The sequence below is a fragment of the Candida dubliniensis genome, chromosome 3, assembly GCF_000026945.1.
Source record: "Candida dubliniensis CD36 chromosome 3, complete sequence".
Taxonomy (NCBI): domain Eukaryota; kingdom Fungi; phylum Ascomycota; class Pichiomycetes; order Serinales; family Debaryomycetaceae; genus Candida; species Candida dubliniensis.
Window position 1 is genome coordinate 501,658 of NC_012862.1, and position 21,068 is coordinate 522,725.

General features: G+C 33.1%; 10 protein-coding genes across 10 annotated transcripts; 3 read left to right on the forward strand and 7 right to left on the reverse strand. All coding sequences in view use genetic code 12, as the record gives it.

The window, feature by feature from the left end:
- Positions 1 to 140: 140 nt before the first annotated feature.
- CD36_82100 (acyl-CoA-binding protein (ACBP)/diazepam binding inhibitor (DBI)/endozepine (EP), putative) lies at positions 141 to 1,343 on the forward strand (the record flags this gene model as incomplete). The annotated part of the gene is made up of 2 exons (XM_002419104.1): positions 141 to 156; positions 226 to 1,343. The coding sequence occupies 2 exons, from the start codon at positions 141 to 143 to the stop codon at positions 1,341 to 1,343; spliced, it is 1,134 nt and encodes a 377-aa protein (XP_002419149.1).
- Positions 1,344 to 1,688: 345 nt separating this feature from the next.
- On the forward strand, positions 1,689 to 3,917 carry CD36_82110 (U3 small nucleolar RNA-associated protein, putative; the record flags this gene model as incomplete). The annotated part of the gene is made up of 1 exon (XM_002419105.1): positions 1,689 to 3,917. One exon carries the CDS (start codon positions 1,689 to 1,691, stop codon positions 3,915 to 3,917), a length of 2,229 nt encoding a protein of 742 aa, XP_002419150.1.
- Positions 3,918 to 4,008: 91 nt separating this feature from the next.
- CD36_82120 (endo-alpha-1->6-d-mannanase, putative) lies at positions 4,009 to 5,226 on the reverse strand (the record flags this gene model as incomplete). Its single annotated transcript, XM_002419106.1, has 1 exon — positions 4,009 to 5,226. The coding sequence occupies one exon, from the start codon at positions 5,224 to 5,226 to the stop codon at positions 4,009 to 4,011; it is 1,218 nt and encodes a 405-aa protein (XP_002419151.1).
- Positions 5,227 to 5,820: 594 nt separating this feature from the next.
- ERG6 (delta(24)-sterol c methyltransferase, putative) lies at positions 5,821 to 6,951 on the reverse strand (the record flags this gene model as incomplete). Its single annotated transcript, XM_002419107.1, has 1 exon — positions 5,821 to 6,951. One exon carries the CDS (start codon positions 6,949 to 6,951, stop codon positions 5,821 to 5,823), a length of 1,131 nt encoding a protein of 376 aa, XP_002419152.1.
- Positions 6,952 to 7,870: 919 nt separating this feature from the next.
- Positions 7,871 to 10,097, reverse strand: PSP2 (Psp2 protein homologue, putative; the record flags this gene model as incomplete). Its single annotated transcript, XM_002419108.1, has 2 exons — positions 7,871 to 9,936; positions 10,067 to 10,097. The coding sequence occupies 2 exons, from the start codon at positions 10,095 to 10,097 to the stop codon at positions 7,871 to 7,873; spliced, it is 2,097 nt and encodes a 698-aa protein (XP_002419153.1).
- An 858-nt stretch (positions 10,098 to 10,955) lies between these two features.
- Positions 10,956 to 12,602, reverse strand: CD36_82150 (vacuolar aminopeptidase precursor, putative; the record flags this gene model as incomplete). Its single annotated transcript, XM_002419109.1, has 1 exon — positions 10,956 to 12,602. The coding sequence occupies one exon, from the start codon at positions 12,600 to 12,602 to the stop codon at positions 10,956 to 10,958; it is 1,647 nt and encodes a 548-aa protein (XP_002419154.1).
- A 196-nt stretch (positions 12,603 to 12,798) lies between these two features.
- CD36_82160 (deoxyhypusine synthase, putative) lies at positions 12,799 to 13,938 on the reverse strand (the record flags this gene model as incomplete). The annotated part of the gene is made up of 1 exon (XM_002419110.1): positions 12,799 to 13,938. One exon carries the CDS (start codon positions 13,936 to 13,938, stop codon positions 12,799 to 12,801), a length of 1,140 nt encoding a protein of 379 aa, XP_002419155.1.
- Positions 13,939 to 14,400: 462 nt separating this feature from the next.
- Positions 14,401 to 14,823, reverse strand: CD36_82170 (NADH-ubiquinone oxidoreductase subunit, putative; the record flags this gene model as incomplete). The annotated part of the gene is made up of 1 exon (XM_002419111.1): positions 14,401 to 14,823. The coding sequence occupies one exon, from the start codon at positions 14,821 to 14,823 to the stop codon at positions 14,401 to 14,403; it is 423 nt and encodes a 140-aa protein (XP_002419156.1).
- Positions 14,824 to 15,357: 534 nt separating this feature from the next.
- Positions 15,358 to 17,829, reverse strand: CD36_82180 (N-terminal acetyltransferase C complex subunit, putative; the record flags this gene model as incomplete). The annotated part of the gene is made up of 2 exons (XM_002419112.1): positions 15,358 to 17,741; positions 17,811 to 17,829. 2 exons carry the CDS (start codon positions 17,827 to 17,829, stop codon positions 15,358 to 15,360), a joined length of 2,403 nt encoding a protein of 800 aa, XP_002419157.1.
- A 1,711-nt stretch (positions 17,830 to 19,540) lies between these two features.
- Positions 19,541 to 21,028, forward strand: CD36_82190 (AP-1-like transcription factor, putative; the record flags this gene model as incomplete). Its single annotated transcript, XM_002419113.1, has 1 exon — positions 19,541 to 21,028. The coding sequence occupies one exon, from the start codon at positions 19,541 to 19,543 to the stop codon at positions 21,026 to 21,028; it is 1,488 nt and encodes a 495-aa protein (XP_002419158.1).
- Positions 21,029 to 21,068: the final 40 nt, after the last annotated feature.

Sequence of the window (21,068 nt, forward strand, 5' to 3'; positions counted from 1 at the left end):
GATTTATTGTTTTTCTATTTATTTTCATTATATAGTATATTGTATAATCTTTATTGATTAGCAGTCGGGGTAAATCCAACAGATTATCTTATAGTGTTACTTTAATATACCTTGGTACGATAAGAAAGAAACTATCAAACATGTCAGACAGCGTTGGTATGTGATATTTTTAAGCAAACAAACAAACTTTGTCTAGTATACATTTACTAACTAAGATTTACCTAGATCGTGTGTTTGTAAAAGCAATTGCCACTATTAGAGCGTTATCGTCTCGCTCAAACTATGGATCATTACCTCGACCTCCAGCTGAAAATAGAATCAAGTTATATGGGTTATACAAACAAGCTACAGAAGGTGATGTGGATGGAGTTATGCCTCGTCCAGTTGGATTCACAGCAGAAGATGAAGGTGCCAAAAAGAAATGGGATGCATGGAAACGTGAACAAGGTTTGAGCAAAACCGAGGCCAAAAAACGGTACGTTTCATATCTTATTGAAACCATGAGAGTTTATGCCAGTGGAACTCTGGAAGCACGAGAATTATTAAATGAGTTGGAGTATTTATGGGAACAGATCAAGGACTTGCCTAGTAGTGATGAGGAAACTGACCATCATATACCGTTGCCATCAAGATCCCCCACATTTAGTCAAACTGACAGATTTTCCAACAGAACACCTAGCATTACTGGTGCAAGAACCATTGGTACTAGTAATTTGAACAATATTTATTCACACTCGCGGAGAAATACCACATTATCTTTAAATGAATATGTCCAGCAGCAAAGGATGCAGCATCAAAATCAGCAACAGCTACATGATACCACGTCTCAACCAGGCGCTACAGGAGGTGGTGGTGGCGGTGGTGGTGGTGGTGGGTCCGTATATTCATTACCAGGAAGAATGGGAGCAAACAATGTAATTGAAGATTTTAAAAATTGGCAAAGTGAAGTCAATATGGTCATAAACAAATTAACAAGAGAGTTTGTGAATTCTAGACGAGAAGTTCAAGGAAATGAAAATGGTGATCCATCTTCAGGAGATAGAGATGAAGAATTGGACGATATTGAGATCATAAAACGAAGAGTAATTCATATTTTGAAATTTGTGGGTTGGAATGCCTTGAAATTTCTTAAGAATTTTGCTGTTAGTTTAATTACCTTTATGTTCATTGTTTGGTGTATTAAAAAGAATGTTCATGTTGAAAGAACATACGTTAAACAACCGGCAAATAATGCTACTAAACTGAAAAAGGAATTAATAATCAACATGGTTTTAAACACAGATGAAAACAAATGGTTCATTAGATTATTAAGTTTTATTAATAGATTTGTTGGTTTTGTTTAATCATGTAACGATACAAGATGATTATCTAACAAGAGTAAACAATATCAACCAAGAACAAGAAATAAACAGGAAACGAATTTAGTATTTCGGTAGGTTGTTGTGTGTAATCTATATTTGATAGAAGTGCCATACTAATTATTAAAATGGTGCTTCTTTTTATATTTCCACAATGCAGACGACATTTGAGTCACGACATTATTCCATCATAATCATCGCGTACACTCATCTCTTTCTCTGCACAAAAAAAAAAAAAAATAAAAAAATCTTTTCAATTCTAACCAACCTACCCCCATCCTAGCAACATCTTCATTTTTCACAACCAAAATATATACAAGCTATTTAACTATGGATATTCATCGTTGCAGATTTGTTGATTATACTCCACATACAATCACATCATTGGCATTTTCTCGTAAATCTTCATTGACATCACTCCCAACAGCGGATGTACGATTAGCTGTTGGAAGAAGTAATGGTGATATTGAAATTTGGAATCCAAGACATAATTGGACTCATGAATTGACCTTACCTGGTTCAAAAGGTAGATCTATTGAAGGGTTATGTTGGAGTTATAATGAACAAGATCCATCAGAACCACCAAGATTGTTTTCAATTGGAGGATCTACGTATATTACTGAATGGGATTTAGCCACAGGGAGACCATTGATAAATTATGATTGTAATGCAGGAATAATATGGTGTATTGATATTAACCCACGAAATGATAGATTAACAGTTGGGTGTGATGATGGGTCTGTTGTTATTGTTGATATTTCTGGAGGTAGAGGATCTTTGGAATATGATTTGATTTGTCAAAGACAAGATGCCAGAGTATTGAGTGTGAAATGGGCTGGTAACGAGCATATTATTGGTGGATGTGCTGATGGTAGAATTAGAAGTTGGAGTAGTGAAGGTGATACCAAGGGAAGACTTGTAGCTACTATGAAAGTTGATAAGGCAAAAACTGAAAGTACTTTGGTTTGGTCTTTAACAGTATTACCAAACAAGAGACACTTTGTTAGTGGAGATTCTACTGGATCTATAAAAATTTGGGACTTGACCCGTTTCACATTGTTGCAAACTTTCAAAGTGCATGATGCTGATGTGTTGTGTTTAGTTCATGATGTGAAGGAAGAGAAAATATTCAGTGCTGGTGTTGACCGAAAGATTCATCAATTTGATTTACTTAAGAATAAGAATAGTTTGAAATGGACCCACAGTTTTAATCGTTTATTGCATTCTAATGATGTTAGGTCTTTAGCTATATTTGAAAACAAGAGCTACAATTTATTAGTTAGTGGAGGTGTTGAAAGAGCGATAGTGATTCAAAATATTGAAACGTTTTACGATGGTAAATACAAAAAATTGTTGATTAATCAACAACAGTCCAACACTTTGATTGTCCCAGATTCAAAATTGATTATTTTGTGGCAAGATCAGACCATAAAAGTATGGAAAGTTTTACCTACTGGCAAACACGTATTAATGAGCAAACTTACTTTATCTGCTGATGAAAACATTACCAGTGTTGATTTTAAAGACAATTTATTGGTAGTTGCCAAAATGACGTCAGTAAGATTCTTTGAATTAATTGAAATTGACAATAAATTTAAAGTTCAAAAGATAAGAGATGACAAGTTTGACAGTTTGATTGAGGGAGCCAAAATTGTCAAATTCATTGATGCTAACAAAGTTTTAATTCTTACTTCTGACGAAGAGTTGTACACATTTGATATAGATAGTGAAGAAGGGAAAATAGAATTAAATGGCGAGATAGAATTATTGGAATCTAACCAACAACAGCAACAGCAGCAGCAACGCAAAAACCAACATTTGTCGCGTATCAACAACCTAGTACTCACCCCAAATAGAAAGCAAATTATCATTTCCAGATTCAACGGATTTATTGAAGTATACCCTGTTCTTAATACTGAAAGTGAGGCATACGTTCTTACAAAATTATCATCCTATCCTCATTTAATTGAATGTGTTAATGATGAAAAACTTGTTGTTGTTAATGAAGAGAACAAAATATTTGAATTTTTCATTAATGACAAAGATGGCCAATTATTAACTCCATGGTCAAGAAGAAATAGTGAATTCTTACCAAGACAATTTATGTCATTACAAGATAAACCGGAAGGAATGTTTGTTCAGCAAGAAAAATTATGGGTATACGGATCGACATGGTTGAGTTTTTTCGATTTGTCGATGAATATTCCAATATCAAAAGTTTATAAGAATACTTCTACTTCTAAAAAGAGAAATCATGATGGGTTATCGATGAATGAAGAAATAGGCGAATTAGAAGATGAAACTGAAGAACTTATAGAATCCTCATTAAAGCAAAGTGAAATAGATAGATTGAGACAACAAATTCAAATCGAAGATAAAGATAATCAAAATAATGCTGCTGATAAAGGTAAAACTAAGAAACCGTTTTGGATTACGGAAAAATATAGACCAATTATGAAAGCTGCTAATTTTGGTGAGGGTGATATCATTGTTGTAGAACGTCCATATTCGTCATTACAAACAGGTCCAGCATTTGATTTACCAAAAATCAAAGTTTAAGCTGAATCAACAAAAGAAAAGCAATTAACAAGTGTCTTTCTTTCTATATATATATGTAGCGTATTTATATACCACCACCATGATTTTACAATTAATAGGAGTCGATATGAGGAACAACTCGAGCGCCTTGGAAAAACACTCTTGCAGCAGCAGCATATCCCATCAAGCATTTCAGTGGATTGCCTTGATCATCTTTATCTTCACCTTTCAAACCCCATCCTTTACCATCTCCAAAAAACTTCTTGTATTTTTGGTCATAAACTTCACGATAGGTGTTATGAGGTTCAAAACTTTGAATATACATTCCATCTTTTGGATCTTTCATAAATTCATAGAAAATTATCAAATGTCTTTTAATTTCTTCTTCGATCTGACCAACTAATTCACCTGGAACTTCGTTGCCGACATATAACAAATAATCAGCTAATCCTTCAATCAATAATTGAACAAAATAAGAACTATCACGCCAATAACGTTTTGAATTATCAAAATCTCTATCATAGAAAAACACTCCACGATTAATACCAGCTTTAGCTAAATCTTCTGCTATTTGTTTCCATTTGGAATCTTTAGTAATAAAATATAAATGAGAAGCAGCCGATAAAGTGGTACCGACATTATAAGTCCATTTCACATCATTAACATTCGTGTCTTTATCACTAACTCCATCTTTTATTAATTTATCACCTGGATCTTGCAATACTTTAATTTGCCAATCGATACATTTTGCAGCAAAATCAATGTAAACACCAGCTTCCTGTGGGAGAAATTTTGAAATTTGTAAACATGCTTTAGCAACTTCAGCAGTTGTACAAGCATTCAAATAACTTTTACTAACATGCCAATGGACTCCACCTTTAGTTTTAGCATCAGGTTTATCATTCCATCCACTCATTAAAAATCGAACTAATTCTCTACCTTGATCTAAAAATTGTTTATCACCAGTGACTTCATAAGCAGTAATAATTGCACTGGCAACTTGAGCATCATCATCATAATAAATATCTCGATCATTACCGGAATTCTCAGCAGCAGAATATCCTTTAACATGATTATTCTTATATTTTTGGAAAATTTGAATGGCTGGAGCAACTAATGGTTTAAGTTCAGGATAAATTCTGGCTCCATCAACAATTGCTTGTGCTGCAACTGCTACTGCCCAAACAACAAATCTATTTTCATTATAACATCCATTACATTTTTTACGAGCAACAAAAGTTCCTTCATGTTGATTATAATATTCAATCCATAGTTGTCGAGCAATTTCATATCCTTCTAAATTTGGATTTTCTAATGGAGGGAATGACATGATAAGCAGGTTTTAGTTGTGTATGTGTATAAAAAATGACAATCTATCTAAATCACGCTGTAGAATAAACAAAACAAAAAAAGGGATAAAATATTGGAAACAAGAAAGTTATATATATATAACAGTTTGAAATTGAAATAGGATATACTTATTATTAATAGCAATTAAACCAAATTGAACTTAACACATGGGTGAAATTAGTTGATAAATTTCTTGAATTATATATGAGAGACAAAACCGTGAATAGTTGCTAACACTTATTTTAGATTTATGCTAAACCTGCACATAACCAACATCCCTATTGTTCTTTTTACTTTGCCTCGATCATTGCCTGATATTCTATTATTTATGTAGAACATTTTGCAACTGATATGACTAACAGCCACCATTATAGCCTTTATCCATTCACACTATTAATGATCATCATTATTGATTTCTCTATAGAAACTAAGCATATTAAAAAGAAAACAGTATTTAAATAATAAATAGAATAATCAAATTGCACATCAAAATACCTCTATGAATAGATACACGAATTGAAATAACTCACTCCCCCCCCCCCCACCTTTGTTGTACTTGTTGTCGTCAACACAATTAATCTTTCTTTTCTACTGGCTTTCTAACAACATACAACATCATTGGAGTAAACAATTTTTGTCTACCACCTTCAACCAAATTAACAGCAGCATCTTCTAAAGCATGAGTAACTTGTTTAGAACCTTTTGGTGCTAACCCGATTTTTTCCATCAAACCAACGGATTCAGTAGTGATAAATCTCCCGATTCTTGATGTTCTGAAAACAGTCAAGTAATCACTTAAAGTTTGACAATATTTCAAATCACCACTTAATGGATAATACCAAGGAATTTCATCATCAACATCAGCCAAATCTTTTTGATATTCAATTTCAAATCCAACATTTTTTAAAGCTTGTTCAGCAACTTTACGGGAATACATTTTTGGAATACCATCACCAACTTCAATACCATAAGCAATCTTACGATGTTCTTTATTGGTTTCATCGTATTTATCGGTCATGACCCATTCATAAACACCGAAAACACCACCTGGTTTCAAAACTTTGTAAATTTCAGAATAAACACCTTCCAAAACTGGAGCATGAACAGTGGCTTCAATGGCATAAACAGCATCAAATGATTCTGGTTCAAAATCCATTTGCATGAAATCACCTTTAACATAAGATAATTTATGATCTAATTTGTATTTTTTGGCATAATGATTAGCTCTTTCAATTTGATAATCGTTATTGTTTAATCCAACAATTTCACAATCAGTAAATCTAGTGATTTCTCTACCGGGACCACCAACACCACAACCAACATCTAAAACTTTCATATTTTCATTAAGGTTCATTTTGTGAGCCAAGAAATGTTCATGTCTAGCAGTAGCTTGTCTGAAAGCTTCACCTTTATAGTATCTTGAGAAATGGAAAGAAGAACCCCAACCATATTCGTAAAAATCGGTAACCAAGTTATAATAATGATGAGTCAATTGTGAGTAATCATTCAATCTTTTATCTTCATCATCTTTGGAAACACCACCATCCCAATGTTTGAAATAACCATCGGCAGCAACAGAGGCAGCATCTTTGGATTTAGCTATCAAGGCAGATAAACCAGTTTTCTTGTAGGAATCACCGTGTAAAGCTTTGGTGAATTGTTCGTCTCTTTCGTAATTTTTTTCAGCTAATTGAACTGGGGACATGATTAATGAGTTGAATCTTAGATTAGGTTAATTAGTTGTTGAAAATTTGAGATTCTCTTTTAATTGATTTAAACAATTTTTTTTAAAAAAAAGAAGCAGATGATGAGAGGAGGAAATTTTATCAATATAAATAAATTTTTCAACAAAAAACTACTAAGTAATGAAAGAAAAATAAATTAACAATGGCGTGTCTCTGTTGACAGGAAGAAAGAGAGAAAATGTAAATTATTTTCGGTACGAGAACAAGTAAGTAAGGATAAATATCATCATCGGATATTTAACTAACGAAAAGAAGCTACTACGTCCGACTCTCAATCTTCAGATAATCTCTTGGATTAGGACTGAGTTTTAATTGGTAGTCATATAACAATACACGTATTAAATGTGAGAAATCAGTGTTACAGTTTAAGGAAAATCAGTGGTGGTTGGTAGCCCAATAACACTTTGTATAATACTATCATAACGTCGTCTCGTTCCTAATCATATCGTGGGAACGACGACAGCATCTCATTCTCTATACGAGAGAAATAGATCGTATTGCATATTTAAATTTTAGTGTTTGTGCACACATACACGCTTTATCAAACTTTTCAGTTTGTGGTAGATCAATTAAAACTATCATGAAAGATTAGTTAAACGACAATATGAACAATTGTATATCCATCACAACTCTTCTTATTCCAAGTCACAGATTAAACAGAAAGTAATGCATACTACATACAATAAAGACCCTTTATTTCTATTATATTTTTCCCCACGTAGTTTGTAAAACCGTGGCTATGTAAATCCGTTTACGACAACAAACTATCAAATCCATTCTACACCAAATAATCCTTTAGGTTCACCATATGGACATTTTACACAAAAAAAAAAAAAAAAAAAAAGAAATAAAGATACATTAAAAATATACACATATTTACTAATTGGTTTCACCAGAAGTTGGTTTTGATCTTACATAATGAAGGTTATAGTTAGCGCTGGCACCACCACCTCTCCCTCTAGGGCCACCTCTAGGGCCACCTCTAAACCCACTTCTGCCTCTGAAACCACTTCTACCTCTGAAACCACCTCTTGCCCTTCCTCTTCCTCTTTCCCACATTCCACTTTCCAATCTAGCGTTAGTGGAGGACAAGTCCTGTTGGTCGTCCGTTCCAGAAATTGCTAATTTCAATGATTCTTCAGAATTGTTTTGTGAAGACTTAGAAGGAACCTGTTCATTCTCTTCTCTTGATCCTCGGGAAAACTCAAATCTTCTACTATTTGATGAAGAAGACGATGCTCGACTATCATTTCTTTTCTGGACTAATTGATCCAAATTCTTAAAGTTTGGACGATCTTCTTCTCGGTTATTTTCTCGTTTAGGAAAATCAATTGTTGTCTTTGTTGACTCTTTAGTTCCATTTTCCTGTAATGTCTTACTATTCAAGTCCAATTTTTCCAATTTATTCTCAAGATTCTCATCAACCGATTTTTGCAAATCATTCACATTCTTCTTCAAATATTCGCTTTCTTTTATTGTTAAATCAATCCTTTGAACTGGTGGTGATGTAGCGATTTTCTTCTTTAAGATAATAGGTTTAGCAGCCACTACGGGCTTTTTATTACTGTTGCTTCTTGGCGTCTTCTTACCAGTCATTGGTGGAGTCGACATAATATCTGATTGTTCACTTAACAATTGTGCTAAAGATTTACCTGTCCCATTGGATGTATAAGGGTTGGTTGATAATGGTTGAGTTTCCACTGAAGGTGATTCTGCAGAAGGTTGAGTCAGAGACACGTTTGGTGAATGATTTTGTGGTTGATCGGGTTGATGTAATGCAGTTTGATTTGTGTTCAGATTTTGTGGTTGTTGCTGTTGTTTCTCTGGGAGGTCTCTTTTCAAAATTGATACTGATGGTCTCTTTTCAGAGGATAATCTTCTTGAACCTACAGAAGCTCTTCTCAATTTTGGTGAACCATTTTCGCGAAATTTTTTAATAGTTGCTTGAACTTCGTCGGGGTTTTCTTCATCTCCCAAAGTCTGTACTGTAGTTTTATTCAAATTAATTAGTTTCTTCTCAATTTCTTGTTGTTTAGACAAAGTATCAACTGGTTTGGCACCACCAAATGGATTTGGCTTGGGTTTAGAAGTGGAACTGGCAGATGAAATTGGTGTCACAAAAGGCTTCAGCGCAGGAGCACTAGTTGGGGCAACTGGTGGGTTTATAGGATGCGTATGTTGACGAATACCACCACCACCACCAAATGGGGGATTAGGGGTGTCTGAGAATGCATTGTCAAAAGAAGGCTGTCTAATACGCTGTTCGTGGCTCTGTTGATGAGGATGTAATTGTGCCTCAAAAGAAAGTCTTCTCGAATGAGACATCTCATTTGTTGGAAGACTTGATCTACCTGAAGGTCTGTTTAAATTAGGATTGAAATGATGGTGCGGTTGTTGTTGTTGTTGTTGATGATGTAAGGGCAATTCAGGACCACGTTGATTTCTTTCAAAGTCGTCTAAAAGAGCCATATGTCTGGGTTGCCGTTGCTGTTGTTTTTGGGCAATGAATTCTTGTTGAATTTGCATAATTTCATACTCGTGTTCTTGATTGAACTTAATACAATTCTGAAAATCGTTAAAATCTGCCACTTCAACAGTGACTCTTCTATTTGCCTTATAGTACAAGTCATGCCATTTTAAAGCTTTTGACATATCACTGGCAGACTCCAATTCCACAAAAGCAACTTGTCTAATAACATGGGTCTCCAAAATATTCGATGCGGGGTCTGTAACAATTTTAAATTTGACAAATGGGGTAAATCTGCTTTGAAATAAGTCTTGAACAAATGAATCATTGGCTGTTACAGGCAAGTTCAATAATTTAACAATATAAGGTGGCCCTGAAATAACCGGGTCTCCTAAATGACGTTGATTAAAGCTATCTCCATCGTGAAATGGTCCTTTCTCAATAGGAACAGAAATTGATGCCATATCAACATCTGCGTCTGCCCAAGAGCCACCAAAGGCTATACCAATTGATCTTGTTAGTAAACTAAACAAACAAAACATAACAAAACACTCTTACTTGAGTGCCAATCCAATCCCAGCACGTTAAAATTATGATTTAATACATACATTCATCTTCGAAAAACTCCTGTAAGGACATTTTCTTAGGCGGTGCTATTTAGAAAATATAATTCTGTTAGTAATTAAAGTCAATCAATTAAAAAGCAGTAGATTAATTAATCAATGGAATCGGGAAACTAAAATCCAGTAGTATATGGTATTACTTTCCCCTGTCCTCCCAAAAAATATTGTACATACCCATATTTCTTTATTAAATGATTACTTGTCAAATTAACTATCAATAGATCACTTCTTGAATCAAAAAAAAAGGGGGGGAAAACAATAACCAATTGGAATAAATTAAATTAAAATACCTTATAAAAAAGTTTGAAGAAGTAAATTATTTCGAAAGGGAAGTCAGAATAGTGTGGATGCAATAAAGACTGATTGATTGATTGATTCGTAGTTTAAAAAAAATTAAACAGTTTTGTTATATGTAAATTGGCTTTAATTCTCTCTTCTTGTTCTTTTTTTTTAGTGTTGTTTTTGTTTGAGTAAATCATGGAATGATTAAATAAGGAATAAGACAACACGACAAAAAACATCAAAAAAATTCCAGACCCAAATCACTCACTTCCTGCCACCAGCCACCAGCCACTACCACCACCACCACTTCTTCTTCTTCTTCTGCTCCCACCACCACGATCGCCCGCTGCCCCTCAAGAATGTAAAACTATGTACAGGAACAAGAAAATAATGTACAAGCCATGCTGTTTGGTCTCGTGTTACAAAAATCCCTTCCCCATTGGTTGGTAGGGCAAACTTTCTATTATATAATCACCGTAACATCAATAAATAAAAACATAGTACGTAACATATATTTAATATAATAATTAAAATAAGGTCTAAATATTCTTAAGTATACTTTTAATTATTCCTTTTTTTCTCGTTTGATTGACTATAAATCAACAAAATTATCATAAGTATCTCTCCAATTCTTGAAAAATCCGTAAAAAAATTTAATACCTAATCCAATATCTTTACTACCAAGCGTGGCCCTTATCGAATGCATAGACAATTGAGGAATACCCAAATCAATAGTTCTTGCACCGGTACTAGTAGAAATTGCCGGACCAATAGTACCACCTGATCTCGAATCATTTCTAATTTGAAAGTATTGAACTTTATCTCCATTCTTTCTAGCCAATTCTTCAGCCAAGGCAAGACCAATTGAATCAGTGGCCATATGACCATTAGGATCCAAAGATAAAGTGACACCAACATTTGGTAATGGTTTATGATGTTCTAAATACACCCCAGGGAAATTTGGATTAAACAAATGATTAACATCGGCAGATAAAACAATAGAGTTAGCATAAGTCAATCTCAAACTTTCTTGAATATCAAGACCATCTGGGTTATAAAATTCAGATGACAATACTCTGTCAACAACCAATTCAATTAACCCGCCTCTAGCACCTTGTCTAGTAAGAGAACCAATTTCCTCATTATCAAACAATCCCACAATAGAGAAAGAATCATTGGCCAAATTGTTGTCCACTGTAGAATCAATCAATGCATTAAGAGCAGCAAATGAACAAACCCTATCATCGACTCTTGGAGCAAAAACAAATTCTTTGTTGAGACCACCTTTAGTTCCCTTTTGGACATCATAAAGTTGTAAATCCCATTGCAAAATATCAGCCACTGAAACATTAGCAAGTTTGGCAATGTATCTCAATAACTTCAATGGATGTTTACCATATAATGGGGCATTCTTTTCTTCCTCAGTAGGCTCCTCTTCTTCTTTATCATTTTCACCAGAAAACCCAATTACTGGAACAGCTTGTGTTTCAGTATTGAAAGGTCCATTGGCTGGGGCACCAAAATGTGGGGCAAGAGTAGGAATATGGGCGATTGGATGTGGTGTGGAATCTACCAAATGTTGACTGACTTTACCCTTGCCATCTTTAACTAATAATCTACCACCAACTCCTAAATCTCTATCCCACCAAACACTACCTAATGTCCCAGCATAAGGAGCAACACCTAACAATTCATAACCATCAACTTTAGCTTTGGTAGAATTTGGTTTCAAAACTGTGGTAAGAGAATCAATGTGGGACCCAATTGCACCAACACCTTTTGAAGCTTTCCAATCCTTACCAACAACAAATGCAGCAAGTGAGGAACCATTTCTAATGGTGAAATATTTACCTGCTTCTAAATCTGCCCAAGATTCACTCTCTGGAAGATAAGTGAAACCTTTCAGTTCAAGCTCACTCTTGAAGAATTTAACAACGTGATATATAGTTGGATTCTTATAGGTAAATTCAATATAATCGTCAGCGACTTTACTATAATAATTATCAGTGAATTTCTTAGTAGAGTTGATTTCCAAATTTTGAATTTGAACAGGTTGGGGGTTTTCAGCTTTAGCCTCCTCAGAAACCTTTTGAAGGCGTTTTAAAGATTCGGAAATACCCAAAAGAATATCGTCAATGTTAGACATTTTCAAGCAGTATTGGTATATCAATTGGGAAAAAAGAAGGAAGGGAGACAGAAAAAAGTAGAATTGGAAGTTGCATTTTATATGCGTTTGCATATAAATTGTGGCGAGCGACCACGGAATTATTCCCCCATTGTTGTGCGACGATAACGCTCATAATGGTGCTGGCCGAATTCAACACATCCTTTTTTTTTTTTTTTTTTTTTGTTTTATCGTGCCGTGCATTACAATTGAAACCCGTTCATCTACTTTAAAGGTCATATACATTAAGTTCTATAGTCTCTATCAATTCTCAATTCTGTGGCTTTTCACTAGCAAAAGTAGCAGCAACTATTAATGGGAATACTAAACTTACGTCGGCATAAACTTTTACTGATTTAGCTTCGGCCTTTATTTTCCCCCATGAAATAGCTTCATCTGGTCTAGCACCAGCATCAGATCCATCAAATTCTTGTCCAGTGTTGATGTAAACGGCATAATCAGCACCGTTTCTCATCAAACATGCATTACAAATATGATGCTTGATCAATCCACCTCCTAAAATAATCATACCTGCTTTTGATGCAGCCATTGACATTGAGTTTATTTTTCTTATATCAGCAACTATATCCAATCTTAATTGCTGTGGAGAAGCTTTGAAGGTATGGAAGAATAACATATCACCAATAGATCCATCAGTTAAAGCGGGACAAAAGATTGGGATTTTGTTCTTATGGGCCCAATACAAAACTGAAGATTCATCATTGATTTCTTTACCTAAACGATCAATTAATTTAGATGGAGTCCAAACGGCTTCGGAATCAGCATTTAATCCTTCAGAACCCAATTTTTTCATTGCTTCTTCTTGTTCTTCTAAACATTTGTCTAAGATTGGAACAATCCATTCTTCAAATTTACAATAATTGTCATTTGGAACCAACAAGTTACCAATTCTATTCATTCCTTGATCACGTAATCCTTTACCAGGTAAAGTGAAATCTCCCATATATGTAGGAGCTAAAACTTTGATTAAATCTTCTTCGATTCCTCCTGCAGTAGCAACAATAGCACTCACCATTTTATGTTGTACCAAATAACGTAAAGTATCTCTCAACCCTGAGGAAATCAAGTTTGATGTATAACCCATGAATATAGTGGTTTTCTGATAACCTTGATCATCAAATTCACCAGTTTGTTCATGTGTTTCTAAAGTATCCTTATGTTTACCTCTCCAAGATCTCATATTATCAATAATTTCACAAGCTTGTGACAATGAAGATGCTTGAAATCCCATTGTTGACATAGACTTGATTAAATCTTTTGCTCTCATATTATAAGCATTATCTTGAGAATAATCGATCCCTTTAACTTCCTGAAAATCTTCTGGAACTGGAATAGAATGTTTCAATACGGCATCAGAGGCCAAGCCTGGTAATTTTCCTGAATTACTCATTATATTTTGAAATGTGGAGTTATAGTACAGAAATAGATTATTAACAGAGAGAGATTCCTAAAAAAAAATTTTTTTTTTTTTTTTTTTCAACCATTTTTGGTATAAGATTCGTGATGCGTCACTCCAGATGGCATGATACTACTTGTACTAAAATCAAAAAAATTGTCTGCCATTGTCTTAGAATTGTATAGCTATATATATAATCACTATTCAGTTTGTGTTAGAGTTTTATATACTTAATTCAAACGTAACTTCTTGAGTATATGTATTGTGTATGGAATATATAAGTTTAAAGATAATATTGTACATGACCGATAGTCTTCACCAAATTATTAATCAACACCTCCTATTGGCTTTTAATTATTTCCATTTTATAGATAAATAAATGCATTTCATTTTCTAAATTCAAATTCCCCCTTTTGTCTTTCCTCGTCAAACAAACATCATAAATTAAACCTCAACTTAAGCTCTTTCTTTCACTTCAGGAGTCCAAGATTTGAATTTCGGTTTAGCAGTATTATAACAAACATAAGCACCAGGAGTATTAGTCAAATTTGGTTTATGATGAGCTGGTAAAGGATAAGCTCTAGTTGTTTTAGCATCACCAATCAAGGCATTAGGTGGAGTATTAGTACCATAACCTAACCAATAATGCCAACCTGGTTCTACTTGTGACATATCTTGATTCCATTGAGCATATTCAACCCATCTTGTACGTAAATGAATTTCTTCTGGGGCATCAGTTTCATAATATTTATTACCAAAATCATCTATTCCAACTAACCAACCTCGTTTGGTATCATTGTGATGTTGAATTTGCCAAGCAGCTCTTTTTAAACCAGATGAATAGATATTCTTTAATGTACGGAAAATGGATGTTGACATTGTTGATGGGTGGAAATATCAATAACTACTTTGCTTGTTGTGGAGTGTTTTTATGATTGGTAAGGTTTTTTTTCTTTGGCTTGTTTCTGTGAATGGTGAAAGAAAATCAGAAAACAATTGGGATTGATTGGTTGAAATAAAGTAGTGCGAGAAAAGTTAGAGGTATATTTCTATAAATGGAAGTCTAGCTTTTCTTTCAGTAAAACCTGACATTGAACAGGATCAAAAACAAACAAACAAATCAAGAACTATAACTACACCACCAAGCTATATTACACCACCATTCCCTAATGCTGTCAAAACACACTGAAGAACTTGAAAACTTGCGAAAATTGAGAGCAACACTAGAGGCAATAAGAGAATCGACTGATAAAATATTACTAGATATCTCAACAATATACAAGGATAACAACCCTCAATTATTACAAAATTCTAAAGATTTCCAAAAGGCATTAAATGATTTATAAAACTAGAAAGGTTGAGGATTTAAACTAATGACATATTGTCTATCTATTTATTGGTTTATTTATTTACCTATACTGTACATGAAATAATGGAAATGTTTGGGAAATATTTATGACATCCTTTAGTGATAGATATTTTATATTTATTTTTCAAATCCAAATCATTTTTATTTAATGAAATAATCTTCGAGATTTGAGATATATTATCATTGATTTGACCCATTGAAGAAATTAATTCTTCATACCAAGTAATAATTGATGAATCTGGTAAAAAATTGTTTTTAGTGTCTCGTTTAATATAGTCAATCAATTGATTATATTCTTTTTCAACAACAACAAGATTATTTTTTGCACTAGCTAATAATTCAAGACATTTCATTAAAGTTACTTTATTGTTCGTTCCAGGTATAGTGTTTGTGGTTAGAGCTGATTGATATTGTTCAAAAGTTGGGAACATTGGAACACCTATTGATGACCATGGTTTCATTCTAAGGTGATATAGATTTTCCATTGATGTGAGATTATTAATTGGGCCCTTTGTATAGTCGATTATTTGTAGTTTTGATAATACAGAAAGATATTTCAATTGACATTGAGTCAAATTACGTAATGCCTTTAATGATTTGATTAAATAATCTTGATTGAAATTCAATGTTGCAGTTAATTGTGGAATTATCACTTGTTGATTATACAAATTGAGTTCCTTTAATTGTTCCTTTTTAGATCCTGCTTTCAATTTTTTGATTTTTTTAGGAATATTTGTTTCTAAATGGTTGATTTTCCCTAATAGAATTTGTGATACTCTGTTTTCTAAATGTTCAATAATATTCAAAATCAAATAATCGGCATACCAATAGATCAAATACATTTCAAATGGTTTATAAAGATCCAAAGAAATACCATTTAATAATAACTCTAACATCATTTGTAATTTACCAAAATAAACATAGGACGTGACACTGATACTAAGTTCACCAGTGGCAAACTCATCACCCACACCAAATCCTTTATACATTTCGTATTCAAATGATTCCCAACCAACTTGTAAAGTGTCCCATAAAATTAACCCCTTGGATAATAATTGTTGCAGCCGACAAGGGTTACTAGCAAATGTCGTCAAATAATGATACATGCCACTTTCTAAATCAGTTGTATTTGCATTATGCACTTTTATGATTTCTGCTTTGGCACTATCTTTGATTTGAGATAAATTGTTCTCGATTTTACCTAACATAATTGTATTTTTACCAATTACATTTTCAATCCAATCAACAACTAAATTTGGTAAATTGACATTATTTGAGCCAAATATTGATTTATCATCACGTATAAAATACAATTGGAAAAACCCACGAGCGAAAACAGAAACATTATCGATGGGGAATTTTACATTATATTGTAAAAAATCATACAATTGGTTAATTGATTTGATGGAATTGGCTTGGTTGGTAAATTTGTGAATAGTTTTAAAAATATTAGTTAGACAATCCCAAGTAGTTTCTAAATTAATGTTGGTCAATTCTGCAGGAATACTTTTATTTTCCAAATCAATTTGAATGAATTTTGAAAATGAACCAGTTGGGATAACTGAGTCATCAAACTTGATGGTTTGTAATTTAGTTATTTGATTAATTGCATCTAGACAAAAATCAAATCCAAAGCTGGAAGTTTGACTATCATTTTCCATAAAACTTGTACGTTGAGTGATTTTAAAAGTATTTTCAAATTTGACCAAATTTGCAACAATTTTTAATTGAGTGATCAACGTATCAGCTTCGACAATTTCATCATTGCTTAATATCCATTCAATACAATCATTGATTTCTTCAATAAAATATCCAGGAGATATATCATCGAAAAAATTCAAATTCATCGATTTGGTATTCAAATCTTCTTCTTCATACAATACTGTTCTTGACAAATAGATTGTAAACCCAATAAACTTACATAGTCCCATAATAAACGTTTTCAATACTCGATGTATTAATTGATAATTCAAATCATCTTTCAGATGGTCAACTGGAGATAATCTGGAATTGTAGAAGGAGAATTTTCCTAACCCTGAATTCTCATGATTCAAATAGTTGACTAATAATGTTTGAACATATCGACAACTCAATACAGTAACTGGCAAACTGTCACTTTCTAACCAATTGATTAAATTTGACAATAATTTAGTTTGAATATTGATAATAACGTTTACCTCTTGCGGTTTGCTACAATCAAACGTAAGTTCTTCGCGAGTTAATTCTATTAAACCAGTGTCCAACTTTGGATTGAGAACTTCTAAAGCTCTGGTTCCTTCCAATAATTCAAAATACGGGGATTTCACCACTTTATTGTTGGTTATACTCTCTAGAGAAGCAAATACTTCTTTTGTAATGTCAATTAAATCATCATCATCATCTGTGTCATAAATAAAATCCCGTTTGGACTCATCAATGGCTAATCGATCTAAATTCACAATTCTGTTAGTAAGACGCTTATAATGTTAAATGAAAACTCTGTAATGTCTGATCATACCTAACGACTGCAAAAACATTATTTCCCACTCTTAGCAAATAAGTACCAATCTCTTGATTTATGAATGAAAATTGTATATACAATGATTGGTTGTTACTATGAAAAAATCGGCCAGAAAAAAGAAAAAAAAAAAAAAAAAAGAAAATTTGTGTGAGAGACAGTTGTTGTTGTTGTCATGTTCAGACGTGTATGCACCAAGAGTCCGAGTCCGAGTATGATGTGCTATTGTATAACCAAATTTTGCAGCCTTTTCTGTAAAAGGTTTTCTTTGGAACTGCCAGGTCAATATTTGTACGTTACACTGCTTAATTAGAAGTTATAGGGTGTTTTTTTTTTTTGTTGTGTTGATGTCTGACCGTGTTGGATACTGAGAAACCCTGATTTGAGATATCATCAAAACTATTTGCAAACTTTTAAAGACGAATTTTTGACAAAAAAATGACAGGAATATCCGGTACTGGATAGTTATTGTAAGTTAGTAAGTTTACAAGTTTACAAAATATAAATTCCGGATGGTTATGCAATTAAAAAAACTAATACTTTATTTCTTGTTGACAGATTATTTTATAGGAATTGATAGATGTCAGAGCTAAACAGTGATTGTTAACATTTGAAAGGCCATCCCTCATTATTGAAGTTCAGAGTGAATGGTATATTATCCTAGAGCGCCCACGTTGTGATATACAGATTAATCTGATGGTTTTTTTTTAAAGTCGGTGATACAGAAAATTGTGAGATTATTTAAATACGTATATCAATCCCGATTCGGAAAACGTTAGTTTTATCTAAAATCATTTTGCTGATCAAATTCAAGTTTTTGTCTTTCAACTATAAATCTGTCAAAATGATTGAGGTAATCTCTATGTCAATTATCAAGATCAAGCAAGTTATTTACTAAATTCATAGCATAGAATATTAAACTGCGGTCATTCTGTAAAGATACTATAACTGAAAACGTGTTTTGAAATAGGAGAATCTTTTTACAATATGGTTGGCCTAACTATTATGATCCCTTGCAGTATTAGAATATACCACAAGAATAGCAATTATGTACATTGACTTCAAAGAACCAGAAATAACAACATGATAGACATATTCACGGTTATTGGTTTTCCTTCTCAGAGTTAACTAATAGTTCACCCCCCCCATCAAAAGCATCTATAACAAATTGTCAATAACTGTTCAACTACCTTACCTAAAACATCATCATAGTAATGATTCTATTCTCTTTAAAAAAAAGGCTGAATTGGAAGAACATTGAAGAAGGAAAAGAAAGAAAAAAGAAAAAAAGAAATTGTCGTGTTATATACAGGATTAACAAACGGTTTGTAAACTTTCTTGATTACTAATTGTCTCTTTCACTATTAATATATAAAACAATCACCAATTACTTCATTTAAGTCGTTTAATTCTTTTTCTTTGACTTTTTTTTTTCATAATCTTTTCTTTTGAAATACAACTTATTTTCTTGGAACATTTAATCAAATCAAATATATTGACTAAATACATTTCAATCATTAATCTTAGATTGAACAAAATTATTCATTTCCATTCAAGGGTGTTTAATTCTCTTTACTTTTTTTTTGTTGCCACACGATTTTCATCCCCGCCCCCCCCTTTTTTTTGTCCTTTGAATTTCCCATACAAAGAAACCAAAAAAGACATTTCAATACGTTCATTTTACATCAAGAATTAAACGATCATTCCCAAAATCTCCGTATACCCACAAAATGACAGATATTAAAAGAAACTTTTCTGATATTGCTTCACCAGCAAATCTAGATGATACTAAGAAACTTCACGTAGATACAACCACAACAACAAAAGTAGGTAGGAAACCAATAGAAACCGAACCCAAATCAAAGAGAACAGCTCAAAATAGAGCTGCTCAAAGAGCATATCGTGAACGTAAAGAACGTAAAATGAAAGAATTGGAAGATAAAGTGAGATTATTAGAAGATGCCAATGTTAGAGCAATAACTGAAACCGATTTTTTACGGGCTCAAGTTGACGTGTTGAAAAATGAATTGGCTAAATATACTGGTGGTAGTGATTTTCTGGATTTGAATTTACCTACTAAAGTTGGTCATTTATCACATCCAAATAATCATCACAGTAATGTTTCTACAGGTACACCTCATGGGTCGATTTCATCTTCTAATTCTGTTGCAAGTTTAGATAATGAGAAGCCTTCAAGTGCCTCATCTGTTTCAAACAATTCGCCTGGTTTTGCTTTTGATAACCCTTGGTCTAAAGATAATTTACAAAAATTAAAGCAACAACAGAAAGTTCCTCAAGGTGTGCCAGATTTGGTACTGGGTTCGTCTTCATCATCTACTCCTTTGAATGACAATTTATTGGTTACTCCTGATTCATTGACTAGCTTGTCAACATCGAGTAAATATACCGGTCAGAATAATGTACCAACCAATTTAGATTTCACCAATCAGTTTGATGAGCAAGTTGATCCATTTTGTGTTAAATTGAATGAAGCATGTGGAACCAAAAGTAATCCAGTGCCCAAGTTTAAACGTTCAACCTCTAAGACAAATACTTCTACAACAAATACTTCACCGCTTGCCCATTTGGTATCACCAGAATCGCAACAATACAACAATCCTACTAATGCTGAATTCATGAATGATCCATTTTTCAATGGTATGGGAGCTGATTATAACTTTAATTTTGATACCAAAAATGGATCCATTCAAGATCCTTTATCATTTTTACAAGATGATAACTTTGATCTTGCATTGGCATTTGGTGATCCAAGTCCGCCGGGAAACGAAGCAGAAGCAGATCCAATTTCATTATTAACAACAGAAGAATCTATATATGATCCATTGGCAAACAACAACAATAACAACAATACTAATCAACTTTGTAGTACTGTTAAGACCGATGATGTCAATACTGATTTTAACTTTAATGATTTTGTTAAGAATTCATTACCTGAAAAACAAGAGAAAGGTAAATATGAACCACCATCATCATCCAAAATTACCACAATCGAAGAAGATGAAGTTGTGCCGGCACCTCCACAAACACTCAAATGTAGTGAAATTTGGGATAGAATAACATCACATCCAAAATATACTGAACTCGATATTGATGGGTTATGTAATGAGTTGAAAAGTAAAGCAAAATGTTCGGAAAAGGGAGTAGTGATAAATACTGCTGATGTGAATCAATTACTAGAGCGAAGTATAAAACAATGATCAGAGAGTGGTGTGTTTACTATATTTAATTGAATCTAGC